Genomic DNA, 14,824 nt, shown 5'->3' with positions numbered 1-14,824 from the left:
TATGACCACCATTACTTCCATCATGACATCATTACTAACATTATCACAACTATTTCCAAACACACACATGACAGACACTGTTCTTGGCAATTCACATGCATTACTTAATTCTCCTACAACAAAACAATTGCGAGATGAGACTTCAAAGACGGGGATACTCCCCAGGGTATTGTGTGTGGTAATACCTGGATGGATATACTCAAAATCCAGCAGGTTCAACCTCAACAGAGGATAGTAATCCACCAACTCAATCACAGAAGTGGAGGAACTGTTTAACCAGCCTTGCTTCTCTGATACCTCCTAAGCTCCAAAAAAGAAAGGACAGGAAGGGGAGGGCAGCTAGGGAGAGGAGAAAAAAATGGGGGTGGGTGGAGGAAAGAAGGAAGAGGGAAAAAGGAAGGAATGAAAGAAAGAAGGGAGAAGAGAAGAGAAGATTGCAGGTGATGAGCTGGCTCTTTCATGTCCCATTTCTGAAGTTACCTCAGGACCAATCAGTCTGAGCTGTTGTTAGTTAACGATTCTCGTCAGTTCTAATTCATGCTTAGGTTCCCATTACAAAGTCAGAGGCCTCATTTCTGAAGCCCACAGGGCATAGCTGACCTGGAAAGTTTCAGGGCGGTGGATGCCAGCAGGGCTCCACAGATGAGTCAGCTCCAGCCCTTCCTCTGCTTCTTCCCATGAGACTGTGTTTCCAGGAAGAGCAGCTGCCCTGGGTGTGAACTGCCTCTTGGGTTACCTTGCCCTTCTGCAGATTCAGAGTCAAAACGCTCTTTTGTTCCTATTTCTATTGACTTGTTTGTTACTTGCTCACTAATTAATTCTGAATCTTTTCCATTCTAACTTGATTCACACAATGAATTCAAATCTAGGTTTAAAACAAGAGTAGTCCAACAAGATGAGCTTTACTGTAACTAAAATAAAAATAGATTCTAGAAACCAAAGTAACCACTCAGGTTTGTTTCCAGGGTTATAAATACCTTTCCGGCCCACTTTCCCATCAGTGAAAAGTAGTTAAAACATTTTCTTTGTTTCTTTAGTGAATCTTTTAGATATTCTACCTGAAATACTCTGAATGCTTGGCCACTGCCCATTATCAACTTGCTTTATCAACTTCTAACATATTCCTTCTTCCTCCCTCCACCCACCTGGATACTCCTGAAACAACCTCAGACCATGCTGTGTATCACCAGCTCCTTATTATGGAATTCTCCAGGCAAGAATACTGGAGTGGGATGCCATTTCTTTCTTCAGGGGATCTTCCTGACCCAAGTATTAAACCCAGGTCTCCTGCATTGCAGGCAGATTCCTTACCATATGAACCACCAGGGAAGCCTTGTTATATTGAGAAGAAGCATAAAAATAAAGAGCGGGGCACTCATCTAATTCTTGTGAAAACTGTTATTCCATTTCACATGAATATAGCTTACAAGTTGGATCGCACTTGGGTTTCTTTTTCTGTAGTTTCCCAAACTCTGCATTTTCAAGTCTCTAAGAACCATGGTCCAATTACATGGAGCTGAGAGGATTCTTTAATTTGGGCAGCCGAAAATAGATCTTAATGCTCCCTTATGCAAGTTCCTCTGCATCTTTGCCTCTATTAGGTAAATTTCCCTCCCAGACCAAAAAGATTCCAGCCCAGAAAATAGAAATGGAGGAGGAAAATGAAGCTGAAAAACTGTAGACTGAGAAGATTTGAAATTGTGCCCCAAAGAGTTAAGAGAAGCTCATAACAAATAGAAATTCATGAGCTTGTCTTACACAACACAGATAAAGGAAGAGTTTGTTAAAAGCCCTTTGTTTGTAAACTACCTTCACTGATTAAGGTAGCTTTAGTTATTTTTTTCTCTTTCTTTTTCTCTCTCCTTAATTGCGTACCTTCCCAGCTTCATGGCAGAAAGCAAAGAACTAAAGAGCCTCTCGATGAAAGTGAAAGAGGAGAGTGAAAAAGTTGACTTAAAACTCAAAATTCAAAAAGCAAAGATCATGGCATCTGGTCCCATCACTTCATAGGCAAATAGATGGGGAAACAATGGAAACATTGTGATAGACTTTATTTTGGGGGGCTCCAAAATCACTGCAGATGGTGACTGCAGCTATGACATTAAAAAACCCTTGCTCCTTGGAAGAAGAGCTATGGCCCACCTAGATAGCATATTAAGAAGCATAGACATTACCTTGCCAACAAAAGTCCATTTAGTCAGAGCTGTGGTTTTTCCAGAAGTCATGTATGAATGTGAGAGTTGGACTATAAAGAAAGCTGAGCACTGAAGAATTGATGTTTTTGAACTGTGGTGTTGGAGAAGACTCTTGAGAGTCCCTTGAACTGCAAGAAGATCCAACCAGTCCATCCTAAAGGAAATCTGTCCTGAAAATTCATTGGAAGGACTGATGCTGAAGCTGAAACTCCAATACTTTGGTCACCTGATGGGAAGAACTGACTCACTGGAAAAAACCTGATGCTGGGAAAGACTGGAGGCAAGAGGAGAATGGGACAGAGGATGAGATAGTTGGACAGCATCACCGACTCGATGGACAGGAGTTTAAGCAAGTTCTGGGAATTTGTGACGGAGAGGGAAGCCTGGGGTGCTGCAGTCCATGGGGTCGCAGAGTCGGACACGACTGAGCGACTGAACTGAATGGACAGCTTCAGGCTGTCCAGCTGTTTTACAGGAACTAGAGTCAGCTCTTGCCTAGAGCCAGCCAACTGGGGGATGGTTGGGACCCCCAACCCTACAATAGGCCTGCCCAGGGCTCTTGACCAGCCTTTTGACGTCAGAGGCTGAAAAGCTCTGGGCTCCCATCAGGCTATGCACCTCCATTCTGAATACACACATAACCCGGGTGCACCTGTGCAGAACTCCGACTACCTCGCCTTCCCCCCACCTCCAATCACCTTTCCCGGAGCCTAAGACCACCCTGTTGACATCTCATAAATATCCCAACTCCCTCGCCTTCCAGGAGGCAGATCTGAGACTTGTTCCTCGCCCGATTGCCTTGTGAATAAACTGTTTCTCTGCTGCAAACCTCAGCGGCTCAGTGCTTGGCTCGCTTCATGTCAGGAAAATGGACCTGGCTTGGTAACAGAATCCCTCCCATGTCTGGCCTAAAATCACTTTGTATAAAATAACACTTGGTCCAAGGATCCTATTAATACATGTGCCAAAGACTCATATTTAACTTGGAATAATTTGGGCCCAAGCCAGAGGTTATGGGGAAAAATTCACATTTTCATTAACTGAAAACCCAGCCTCGGTGTGGTCATATCAAACCAAGTCTATGAGTCTGCAGCAATCCAAGACCCAGGCATTAATAATGGAACTAGAAATAAGGCAGGAACTCAGTTGGAATACAACACTGAGTTAGAACTGGGGCCTGTATGGAATAACTGCTGCAATTACATACGGCAAACTGTTGAGAAGGAGCTGAAGGTCATTGAGACAAGGCACCTGGAAGCAAGCAACACAGCAGCAAGGCCCTGCAAGGGCTGTGGGCAAGGTCAGCCATGTGAAAAACAACAGGAAGTGGTGTCTGGGCTCCTTTGTATGAGGTAGGAACATGATGACTCAGCATTTCCTGTTGGGCGCCTACCACACCCTCTGCTAACTATGGTCTGTGCTCCGGCTCAGCCTCAGGCAACTGTCTTTCTGTTCGGGAACCTCTCACCTCTGGAGAATCCCAACTACAAAATTTAAAAGGGAACACTTTTTCTGTCACTGTGCCTCATTAAAATTTTTACATATTCCCTTGGATTTTTCCAGCGGGGGGTGGGGGGGGGGCAGGGGGGGGAGAAATTGTGTAAAAGAGGAATGCTATCCAGTAATAATCATAATAATAATAATTAGCCAAATGAGTTTCATTTGGGCTCTTTTCACTCCAGAGGTACTTACTTTCATTTCACAAAGGCTATCTCCAACCTTCAGAAGCTTCTCGTTGTAATAGGCAGCTGGCAGCCGGGGGTTGTATTTGGTCCAGATATTAAACAAAGAGGTGGCACTGTAAAAATTATAAAATAAAATGATATCTTCAAAGTCAGCAGGAAACCTATATTAATTAGCAAGCGATCCTTAAAAACTTACCTTGTGCTAAGTCCTTTTTTTTACTTTTAATTTTGTGTTGGGGTAGAGCCAATGCACAATGCTGTGACAGTCTCAGGGACTGTGAACGGCACAGGGACTCAGCCGTACATGTCCGTGTATCCCTTCTCCCCAGACTCCCCTCCCCTCCAGGCTGTCTCATAACACCGAGCACAGTTCCCTGTGCTGGACCGGAGGTCCTTGTTGGTCACCCATTTTAAATATAGCACTGTGTACATGTCCATCCCAAACTCCCTAACTATCCCTTCCCCCCATCCTTCCTCCCTTGTGCTTCCTAATGTGCCGTACTGTCAATGTCTAATTATTGAAAAATGTAATTATGGTTATAAGTGATATTTCCTTTGTACCAAGCACTGACAGCTCTTTATATGCATCTGTAATGATTTTAAAATTTTAATATTTTTATTGAGATATAGTTTCAGATGTACTACATAGTGATTCACAATTTTTAAAAGCTCTACTCCATTTATAGCTATTATCAACCACTGACTATATTTCCTGTGCTATGCAATATATCCTTGTAGCATACATAGTAGTTTGTACCTCTTAATCCCCTACCTCTATCTGGCCCCTCACACCTTCCCCCTCCCCCCTGGTAACCACTAGCTTGTTCTCTATGTCTGTGAGTCTGTTTCTTTGTTATAACAGCTGCTAGTTTGTTGTATTTTTTAGATTTCACATATAAGTGATATCATAAAGTATTTGTCTTTCTCTGGCTGACTTCTTTCAGCTGGCATAATGATGCCCTCCAAGTCTATCCATATTGTTGCAAATGGCAAGATTTCATTCTTTTTTATGGCTGAGTAATATTCCTCTGTGTGTGTGTGTGTGTGTGTGTGTGTAAAGTGTTCATGTGTGTATCACATCTTCTTTATCCATCCATCTCTTGAAGAACACTTAGGCTGCTTCCATATCTTAGTTATTATAAATATTGCTGCTATGAACACTGGGACTGACTCTTTGGAAGCATTTTTTAAAATCAACTTTATTTTTTAAAGTAGCTCTAGATTCACAGAACAACTGAGCAGAATGCATAGAGACTCCCCCATGTGCCCCTGTCTCTGGCACAAGCACAGCCTCCTCCATTATTAACATCACTCACCAAAGTGGTACATTTGTTACAATTCACACATTAACACATCATTATCACCCAGTGTCCCTAGTTTAGGTTAGGGTTTATTCTTGGTGCTGTCCCTTATATGGCCTTGGACAAATGTATAGTGACATGTATCCACCATTGTATCATAGAGAGTAGTTTCACCGCCCTAAAAGTCTTCTGTGCTCTGCCTATTCATCATTCCCTCCCCACTAACCCCAACCACTGAACTTCCTACTCTCTCCATAGTCTTTGCCTTTTTCAAGATGCCATATAGTTGGAATCATGTAGTATCAATATGTAGCACTTTCAAATTGGCTTCTTTCACTTAGTAATGAGGATTTAAGATTCACCCATGTTTTCCCATGGCTTGATAGCTCATTTCTTTTTAGCACTGAATAATATTCCATTGTCTATGTATGCCACAGTTTACCAGTTTACTTACTGAGAGACATCTTGTTTGTGTCCAAGTTTTAGCAATTTGTATAAAACTGTTACAAACATCCATGTGCAGATTTTTGTATGGAATAAGTTTTCAGCTTCTTTGGGTAAATACTATGGAGCATGACTGCTGGATTATATGGTAAGAATATGTTTAGTTTTATAAGAAAACATCAAACTGTCTTCTCAAGTGGCTTTACCAATTTGCATTCCCACCAGCAGTGAATGAAAATTTTCCCGTTGATTCACATCCTTGTCAGCATTTGGTATTGTCAGTGTTCTGGATTCTGGCCATGCTAATAGGTGTGTAGTGGCATCTCACTGTTGTTTTAACTTACACCTTCCTGATAACACATGATTTGGAGCACCTTTTCATATATTTATTTGTCATTTATTTATCTTCCTTGGGTAGATGTCTGCTAAGATTTTTGGCCTATTTTTAAAATCAGGTTGTTTTCCTCTTGCTGAGTTTTTAAGAGTTCCATGTATATTTTAGATAGTAGTCCTTTATCAAATACGTCTTTTGCAAGTTTTTTCTCCCAGTCTGTGGCTTGGCTTTCATTCTATTGACAGTGTCTTTCACAGGGCAGAAAACTTTAATTTTCATGAAGTCCAGTTTATCAATTCTTTCTTTCATGGATCATGTCTTCAGTGTTGTACCTCAAAAGCCACTGCCAAACTAAAGGTCATCTCGATTTCTCCTATATTATCTCCTGGGAGTTTTATAGCATAGAATTTACATTAGGTTTGTGATCCATTTTGAGTTAATTTTGGGGAAGGGTATAAGGTCTATAGCTAGATAGGGTTTTCACATGTGGATGTACAATTGCAGCACCATTTGTTAAAAAGATTTGCTTCCATGTATGGCCATCACTCCTTTGTGAAAGACCAGTTGCCTAGATTTACATCCATCTGGGCTCTTTATTCTGTTCCTTTGATCTGTTTGTCCATTATTTCACCATACCATGCTATCTTAGTCAATGTAGTAAGTCTTGAAGTCAGGTAGTGTCAGTCCTCCAAATTTCTTCTCCTTCAATATTGTGTTGCCTAATCTGGGTCTTTTGCCAACATGAGTATTTTTCATTTCATTTTCACAACTGAGATGGGTAGTATCAATATCCCAAATATACAGCTGATCAAACTGAGGCAGGGTGCATCTATACTCTTAGCCAGCATACAACTGTGCCTTCCAGTCCTCTGGAATCTAAACTCCCTGAGAGCAAGGACGTCATCTGTTTAGTCATTGCCCAGCCCCAAGAGTAGTGAATATCTAGTGTAAGTCAGCACTCAATAAATATTTGTTGACAGAAAGAATGAACGGATGAAGGACTAGGCAAAAGAATTCTTTGTTTTTACTTTATGCTTTTCTATAAAGAGTTCAAAGGTTCAACTGTCCAGTCAGTCCATTTAGGGTTATGTTTCCTATGTGATTTCTAACCAGAGTTCAAAGGGAAGCAGATCATTGCTTATTTTGTTCACCCATTTAGTTAATATTTACTCCTTCCCTCTCTCTTGGAAATTATAAATGCCTTGAGGGAAAAATCTAAATTTCTCTTAATAGTTGTCCAATCCTATCTCGTAAATTCCTAGGTAAGAAAGGTATTATACACTGAATGGGAGTGCCTCCTCAAAACTCACATGTTGAAGCCCAAGTCCCCCGCGCGGCTGCGTTTGGAGGAGACTCGGAGGAAGTAACTAAGGCTGAATGAGGTCGTGAGGGTGGGGCCCTGGTCCACTGGGACTAATCCATCTAAGAAGAGACACGAGCAAGTTCTCTCTGTGTGTGCATCACAGAGGAAAGACTGTATGAGAACAAAGTGGACATCTTTTAAGCCAGGAGAAGAGCTCTCACCAGAAACTGATGCCGCCAGACCTTCATCTGGGACTTCTAGCCTCCAGAACAATGAGAAAACAAATTTCTGTTGTTTACGTCACCCAGTCTATGCGATTTTGCTATAGAAGCCCAAACTGACTAATTAATAATTGACTATGCCGAAGCATTTGACTGTGTGGACCACAACAAACTGTGGAAAATTCTTCAAGAGATGGGAATACCAGACCACATAACCTGCCTCCTGAGAAATCTGTATGCAGGTCAGAAGCAACAGTTAGAACTGGACATGGAACAACAAACTGGTTCCAAATAGGAAAAGGAGTACGTCAAGGCTGTATATTGTCAGCCTACTTATTTAACTTATATGCAGAGAACATCATGAGAAACGCTGGGCTGGAGGGAGCACAAGCTGGAATCAAGATTGCCGGGAGAAATATCTATAACCTCAGATATGCAGATGACACCACCCCCTTATGGCAGAAAGTGAAGAAGAACTAAAAAGCCTCTTGATGAAAGTGAAACAGGAGACTGAAAAAGCTGGCTTAAAATTCAACACTCAGAAAACTAGATCATGGCATCTGTTCCCATCACTTCATGGCGGAATAGATGGGGAAACAGTGGAAACAGTGGCAGACTTTATTTTGTGGGGCTCCAAAATCACTGCAGATGGTGACTGCAGCCATGAAATTAAAAGATGCTTGCTCCTTGGAAGAATAGTTATGACCAACCTAGATAGCATATTAAAAAGCAGAGACATTATTTTGTCAACAAAGGTTCATCTAGTCAAAGATATGGTTTTTCCAGTAGTCATGTATGGGTGTGAAAGTTGGACTATAAAGAAAGCTGAGCACTGAAGAATTGATGCTATTGAACTGTGGTGTTGGAGAAGACTCTTGAGAGTCCCTTGAACTTTAAGGAGATCCAACCAGTCCATCCTAAAGGAAATCTGTCCTGAATATTCATTGGAAGGACTGATGCTGAAGCTGAAACTCCAATACTTTGGTCACCTGATGTGAAGAACTGACTCCTTGGGAAAGACCCTGATGCTGGGAAAGATTGAAGGTGGGAGGAGAAGGGGACCACAGAGGATGAGATGGTTGGATAGCATCACTGACTCGATGGACATGAGTTTGAGTAAGCTCTGGGAGTTGGTGATGGACAGGGAGGCCTGGGGTGCTGCAGTCCATGGGATCGCAAAGAACTGGACACAACTGAGCAACTGAACTGAACTGAAGTTAGTAATTGGGCTTCCCAGATGGTTCAGTGGTAAAGAATCTGCCTACAATGCAGGAGATGTGGGTTTGATCCCTGTGTCAGGAAGATCCCCTGGAGGAGGGCATGGCAACCCTCTCCAGTATTCTTAGTAGCCCAAGCAGACTAATATAGGCAAGAAGCTAAACTTAAGGACTGAAGATGGCTCAAGTACTTATCAGGTACACATCGGGGTATTAATGGAACAACCTCAACAAAAACATGTTAAAAAAAAAGTCAATTAATTACCTAAATGATGGGGCTTCCCTGATAGCTCATTTGGTAAAGAATCTGCCTGCAATGCAGGAGACCCTGGTTTGATTCCTGGGTCAGGGAGAATCCCTGGAGAATGGCTAGGCTACCCAATCCAGTATTCTTGGACTTCCCTTGTGGCTCAGCTAATTAAGAATCCACCTGCAATATGGGAGACCTGGGTTAGATCCCTGGGTTGGGAAGATCCCCTGGAGAAGGGAAAGGCTACCCACTCCAGTATTCTGACCTGGAGAATTCCAAGGACTACAGTCCATAGGGTCTCAAAGAGTTGGACACGACTGAGTGACTTTCAAAAAAAAAAGTTAAATGATAATAGCTCAGTGACAAGAGAGGAGGCGGATACAGAGTATTCCTGCCTTCATGGACAGATTAATACTATTTAAGGGTAGTAAAATATATACATGTAATCATGCCAAATAAAGAGTATGGAAAACACAGCTCACAGAAGTTTAAAAAGGTAAATGTGTTTTGGTTTGTTTGTTTTGCCTTTTTCACTTTGATTTCTGCTTCATGAAATTTATTATAATAAATAAAATATAGTAAATCCAAGACATTTAAAGTAGAAATCTTAAGTTACATAGTTGAAAGAGTTCTTTCTTCCCAAACCTTACACATGAGATAATGATGAGTAGGTCTGTTACTCATAAAAGAAAAATACCAAATCCATAAATCATTCAAGGTTACGTAACAGAATTTCCTTTTTTTTTAAAGTGAGCCATAAGTTCAAGTTAAAATTGCTTACTGGGAAATGGCTTACATAATGATTAAATAGGGAAAATATATAATATGTAACACACATCATTTAAGAAAGGTTGTTAATACACTTTTGATTGCTATTTGACTATAACTGTTGCTGGATATTTAGAATTTTCTAAAGCAGAAAAACATAACTATGTAAAAAGAATATCAAAATTTTGTGTCCTTATAACAAAAGCATGCCTTTAAAATACATCACACTCTAAATTTAAGGACATTGCTGGTATGATCAGAATCTGTATTTTAGGTACTACAAATTTTATACTTATATAAGACTCTACAGTTATAAAAATAAGCAATTTTTATTTTAAAAAATAACCATCTTGTCAAATATGTTATAAAAGCAACTCCTACCTCCAGTAATCCTAACTGTCTCCACATTGCCATCATTCCTCCATTTGGACAAAGTCAACAACATATTTTAAAACAATATCACATATGGTTAATTCTTTGCCAAAAACTAAGCAACGATTTCTCATTGCATTTGGAGTAAATGTAAACTCTATAAATGGCCTCTAAAACCTTGCACCCCCCGATCTACCCTCTAATCTCATCTCATAGCACTGCACCCACACTTTCCACACTGCGCTAAACAGGCTTCTGTCCACTCCTCCAAGGCCCCCGCCTCTTTCCTGCCAAGATCCTCCCACACGATCGTTCCTTCTGTTTATCCTCTTCTTCCTTGCTGGTGGACTGCCGGGCATCCTTCTAATCTCAGCTTCACGTCACCTCCCTCACCATTCATTTGAAGGCAAGTCTCCACTATGTTCCCGTTAAGCACTATGCTCAATTGCTATCTACTCTAACCACCTTATTGAAGATTGCAACCTCCTGTCTCCCACTCCATAACTTTTCCTCTCTTTTTCTCCCTAGCATTTATCACTTTCTAGGACACCACAAAATGTACTTATTTAATGTTTATTGTTTATGTCCCCCTCTAGAATATAAGCACCAAGACGGCAGGAGGTTTTGGTCTGGTTCATTGCTGTATCCCCAGGACTTAGGGCAATACATGGCACATGTAAATTCTCAGTAGCTTCTTCCTTCACGGCGCTTGTTGTTTGTGTGCTGACTTATTAAAAGCCTCCACTTATTAAAAGTGACTCATTAAAAGCCTATCTCCCTCTCCCCATGAGCACAGATTCCCATATCTATTTTGCTCATCGCCGTATAACCCGTAATTGGTGCAGGCCCTAGAGCTTTCGTGGTGGCTCAGTGGTAAAGAATTCACCTGCCAAGCAGGAGATGGGGCTTCCATCCTTGGGTTGGGAAGATCCCCTGCAGAAGGAAATAGCAACTCACTCTAGTACTCTTGTCTAGAAAATTCCATGGACAGAGGACCCTGGCGGGCTACAGTCTACGGGGTCACAAAAGAGACAGACGTGCCTTAGCAACTAAACAGCAACAACAGTGCAGGCCTGGCATATCGTAGGCACTCAATAAAGAATTACTCTGTAAATAAATACCTAAACATGTGAGAAGTTAGATGGCTAAGGTCCACGACAATCCTTAATGTTTGTGAGTTTCTGTTTAAAGGTGGGGCCGACACTGTACTTACCAACTGACCCATATCAACAATTATTGAGGGAAAAAAAGGATAATTCTCAAATTCTTTCAGTGCCAAATATTCATCGAATGTTCACAATATCCCAACCCTCAGAGATACATTGCTAGGGATACAGCAATGAAAAAGTGGATCACCATCTAAACTCAACAGGAAGCTTACATTCTAACAGGAGAGATAGACAATACATAAGAAATGAATATTCAATAAAAGTATAAATTGATGGGTGAACCCTTCGTTAGATATGAAAGGCCTCCTAAGGAGGTAACAACCAAACTAAGACCTGGAAGAAGAGAAGGAGCCAGATACTTGAAAAATTGAGGAAAGAACATTTCTGACAAAGGATGAAGCAAATACAAAGCCCCTGGGATGATAAACAAATGTCTGTTTTCCCAGAAAGTCCTGGAAGAAGTGAGGGATGAGCTGAGATGAAAGAGGCAGGCAAGACCAGAGCTTCAGACCCTAGAGGACACCAAAAAAAGTCATAATTTTATTCTAAAAGCAAGAGGAAACAGAAGTCTTTAGATAAGGGAGTGGGTGATTTGTTGATAAAGGTCACCCTGATTGCCATGTGAAGGATAGATTTGAGACTCAAGCGGATACAGAGAAAATTTGCGATGGTGATGGTCTGAACAGGAATGTTGGCAGTGGAGATGGAAAGACAAACTATTATCTAAGGCACAAAAACACAAACATTTAAAATATAAATATATGTAGCTTGAGTTTCACAGGTGGCACTAGTGGTAAAGAACCCACCTGCTAATTCAGGAAATGTAAGAGATGCAGGTTCCATCCCTGGGTGGGGAAGATCCCCTGGAAGAGGGCATGGCAACCCACTCCAGTATTCTTGCCTAGAGAATCCCACGGACAGAGGAGCCTGGGGGCACAATCCACGGTGCCACAAAAAGTCGGACATGACTGAACCGACTTAGCACACACGTGCGCACATGTAGCTTAGCCACGTAACGTACTTTCCTTAGTCAATTCTTGGTTCTCATTTTACTTGGCCCATCAGCAGGATTTGCCACAACTGACTGACCATTCCTTCCTTCTTAAAGCACTTTCTCTACTTGGCTTCCAGTACACCACTGGATTTCCTCTGCCTCTTTGGCCACTCCTTCTTAGTCTCTACCAGTTTCTCCCCATCTCCCCCTACTTGTCAGTGTTGGAGAGTTCCCGAGTTCAGTCCTTGGACTCTCTTCTTCTCCATCTACACTCACTCCCTTAGCTACTCCATCAAATGTCAAAGTTTAAATGTCATCCATACACTGATGAATCCCAAATGTATTTCTCCTCTGACCCCCAGACTCCACATATCCAACTACCTACATAATAACTCTACCTGGATGGTGAATTACATCTCAATCTTTATATATCTACAAACTAACTCTTCATCTCCCTCACTCCTGTCCGAACATGTTCTTCCCAGTCACAATCGCACCCCAGGACCTTCACACTTGCCATTCTCCCAGTGTGGCCAACTCTTTGTATAGAAATCTTATCATTTGCTACCATACCTCCCTCTCATCTTTCTCAATGGTCACTTTTCCTGACTTTCCCTGACCATGTTCCCTGCCATTCCATTTTAAATTATAACACCCACCTGATATCATTATCTTCCTCCCTGCTCTAATTTTCTCTAATTTTCTACCACTTACCTCCTTGTAAAATAATTTCCTTACATATTTGTTTAGTGGCTGTTTGTAGACACAAAAATACATACTCCATGGGGATATGAATTTGTATATTAACTTGATGTTTTCCTAGTTCCTGGAATGGAACCTGATATTTAGGAGGTGCTCAATAAATATGCAGTTAAATCCATGAATGAATAATAAATATAAATTAAAACTATTTCTTCATATTAAATACATGGATGAAAAATATAAGATGAAACTATTGACTATTCTAGTATTCTTCACCACTTGCCTACATTTCTAACTGTTCAGTTTGCAATGCGTTTTGCCTAGGAAAGAAAGATGGTTAACACAAACAGGAAAGAGCCTTAAAAACAGGTAGTCTGCAGTTCGAGATAATAACATGGTGATGGAATCCAAAAAAGGCAAACGTGCAAAATGAGTCACAAAATCAAGAACAAGCTACTGTGATGCTATTAATAGTCACAGTTGAAAAAGGAATAAAGTACAAATGTTCACAGAATGGCATCAAGAATTAACTTTTTCATGAACCTAAGTGACCTCAAAGTTATTCCTTTCCCTCCACATACAAAACTGTACCCACAACATGGAAAGTTGTGAAACCTGTGAGTGAGCCAAAACTCCACTGGCATGCATTGGCAATTAGAAGACACTCAGAACAAATGTTGAATTATGTGAACTGGTGAATTATGAAACATTTCTTTGTTGACTTTTATTCTGACCCGAGCAGGAAGTCAAGACACATTTACCAGGCATTAAGGATTGTAATAGCGACGAGTCTTCACTTCTTAAACTTCGTGTATATCTCCGGGCCCTTTGGCCAGGTTCTGCATCCGCAACACCGACCAGCTCCAGGGACCACCGCCCGCCTCCTCAGAGCATCTCCTCCTCTGGCCCTGGGAGTTGTCTTCTCCGGACAGCACCCGCCCCAGGGCCCTGCCTCTGCTTACCAAAGCCGGTGGAACTCATATTTCTGTTCCTCCGTTGTAGCTAACGCCTTCTTTCTCTTCATGAAGCCTAGCAACTCCTGAATCTCCTTCTCACAGGTGGCCAGGAGTGGGTTTTTTGCGTCCAGCGGCCCATAAAATACTGCGAGGGGCAACAAGTCCTCGTGGCCGGCCGAGCGAGGCTGTGGGCTCAGAGAGCTCGCCTTCGACTCCAGGGGCGACTTCGAAATCGCAGTAGAGGGCAGGGGCGGGGTCGGCGGCGACACGGAGGTGGGAGACGCGTTTGGTGAAGAGACCGAGGAGGTGCCTTGCGCCGCCATGTTGACGAGACCCGGGCCCGTCCCGGGGTGTGTGTACACGCGGTTGCCCGGCGACGGTCTCGTGGTAACCAGGCTTCCCGCGAGCGTTTGGGGAAATACAGCGGCCCCTGGAGGGCAAAAGAAGAAAAACCTTGTCCAGAAAGCGATGTTCCTCCTGAGTTGTTTTTGCTCTCTTGCTCACCGCTAGATGTGATAACAGAGGATTCTGGAGAGAGAGCGAATGGGAGAGCCAGAAACTTAGGACCACATATCCAAACTATACTTTTTCCACTTCGACGACTTAATAATGATGCTCATTAATATATGCCAGGAGTTATTCTAAGCATTTGAAACAAGTAATCTCATTTACCTCATTTAATCGTCATTATAACTTTGCAATTTAGGATATTATTAGTATCTCCATTTCACAGTTTAAGAAACCAAAGTTTAGGGAGGCTTAGCCATTTGACCAAGGTCAGAGTAAATCGTTGGAGGGTCAGGGACCTGCCTTCAGACTCCAAAGGCTGTGCTCAAAATGACCTTCCCCCACCACCATGCACTCAAACTAAGGTTAGCAACAGAACTGAAAATAGGAAAATATCTAACAGCAG

At 41.9% G+C, this 14,824-nt stretch overlaps 1 protein-coding gene across 1 annotated transcript in view; it reads right to left on the bottom strand.

Annotated features, from left to right (window-relative positions):
- Positions 1-14,277, bottom strand: part of CFAP54 (cilia and flagella associated protein 54) — a 291,046-nt gene extending 276,769 nt beyond the window's left edge. The window contains exons 1-2 of the mRNA XM_043440645.1: positions 13,918-14,277; positions 3,888-3,993 (exon numbers count right to left, since the gene is read on the bottom strand). Of these exons, the coding sequence (XP_043296580.1) occupies positions 3,888-3,993; positions 13,918-14,234 (423 nt within the window). The 5' untranslated portion in view covers positions 14,235-14,277. The remainder of the gene's footprint in view (positions 1-3,887; positions 3,994-13,917) is intronic.
- Positions 14,278-14,824: the final 547 nt, after the last annotated feature.

Source organism: Cervus canadensis, chromosome 21 (genome assembly GCF_019320065.1).
Source record: "Cervus canadensis isolate Bull #8, Minnesota chromosome 21, ASM1932006v1, whole genome shotgun sequence".
Classification (NCBI taxonomy): domain Eukaryota; kingdom Metazoa; phylum Chordata; class Mammalia; order Artiodactyla; family Cervidae; genus Cervus; species Cervus canadensis.
Note: the sequence above shows the minus strand (reverse complement) of the source record. Positions and strands in the feature narration are given on the sequence as shown.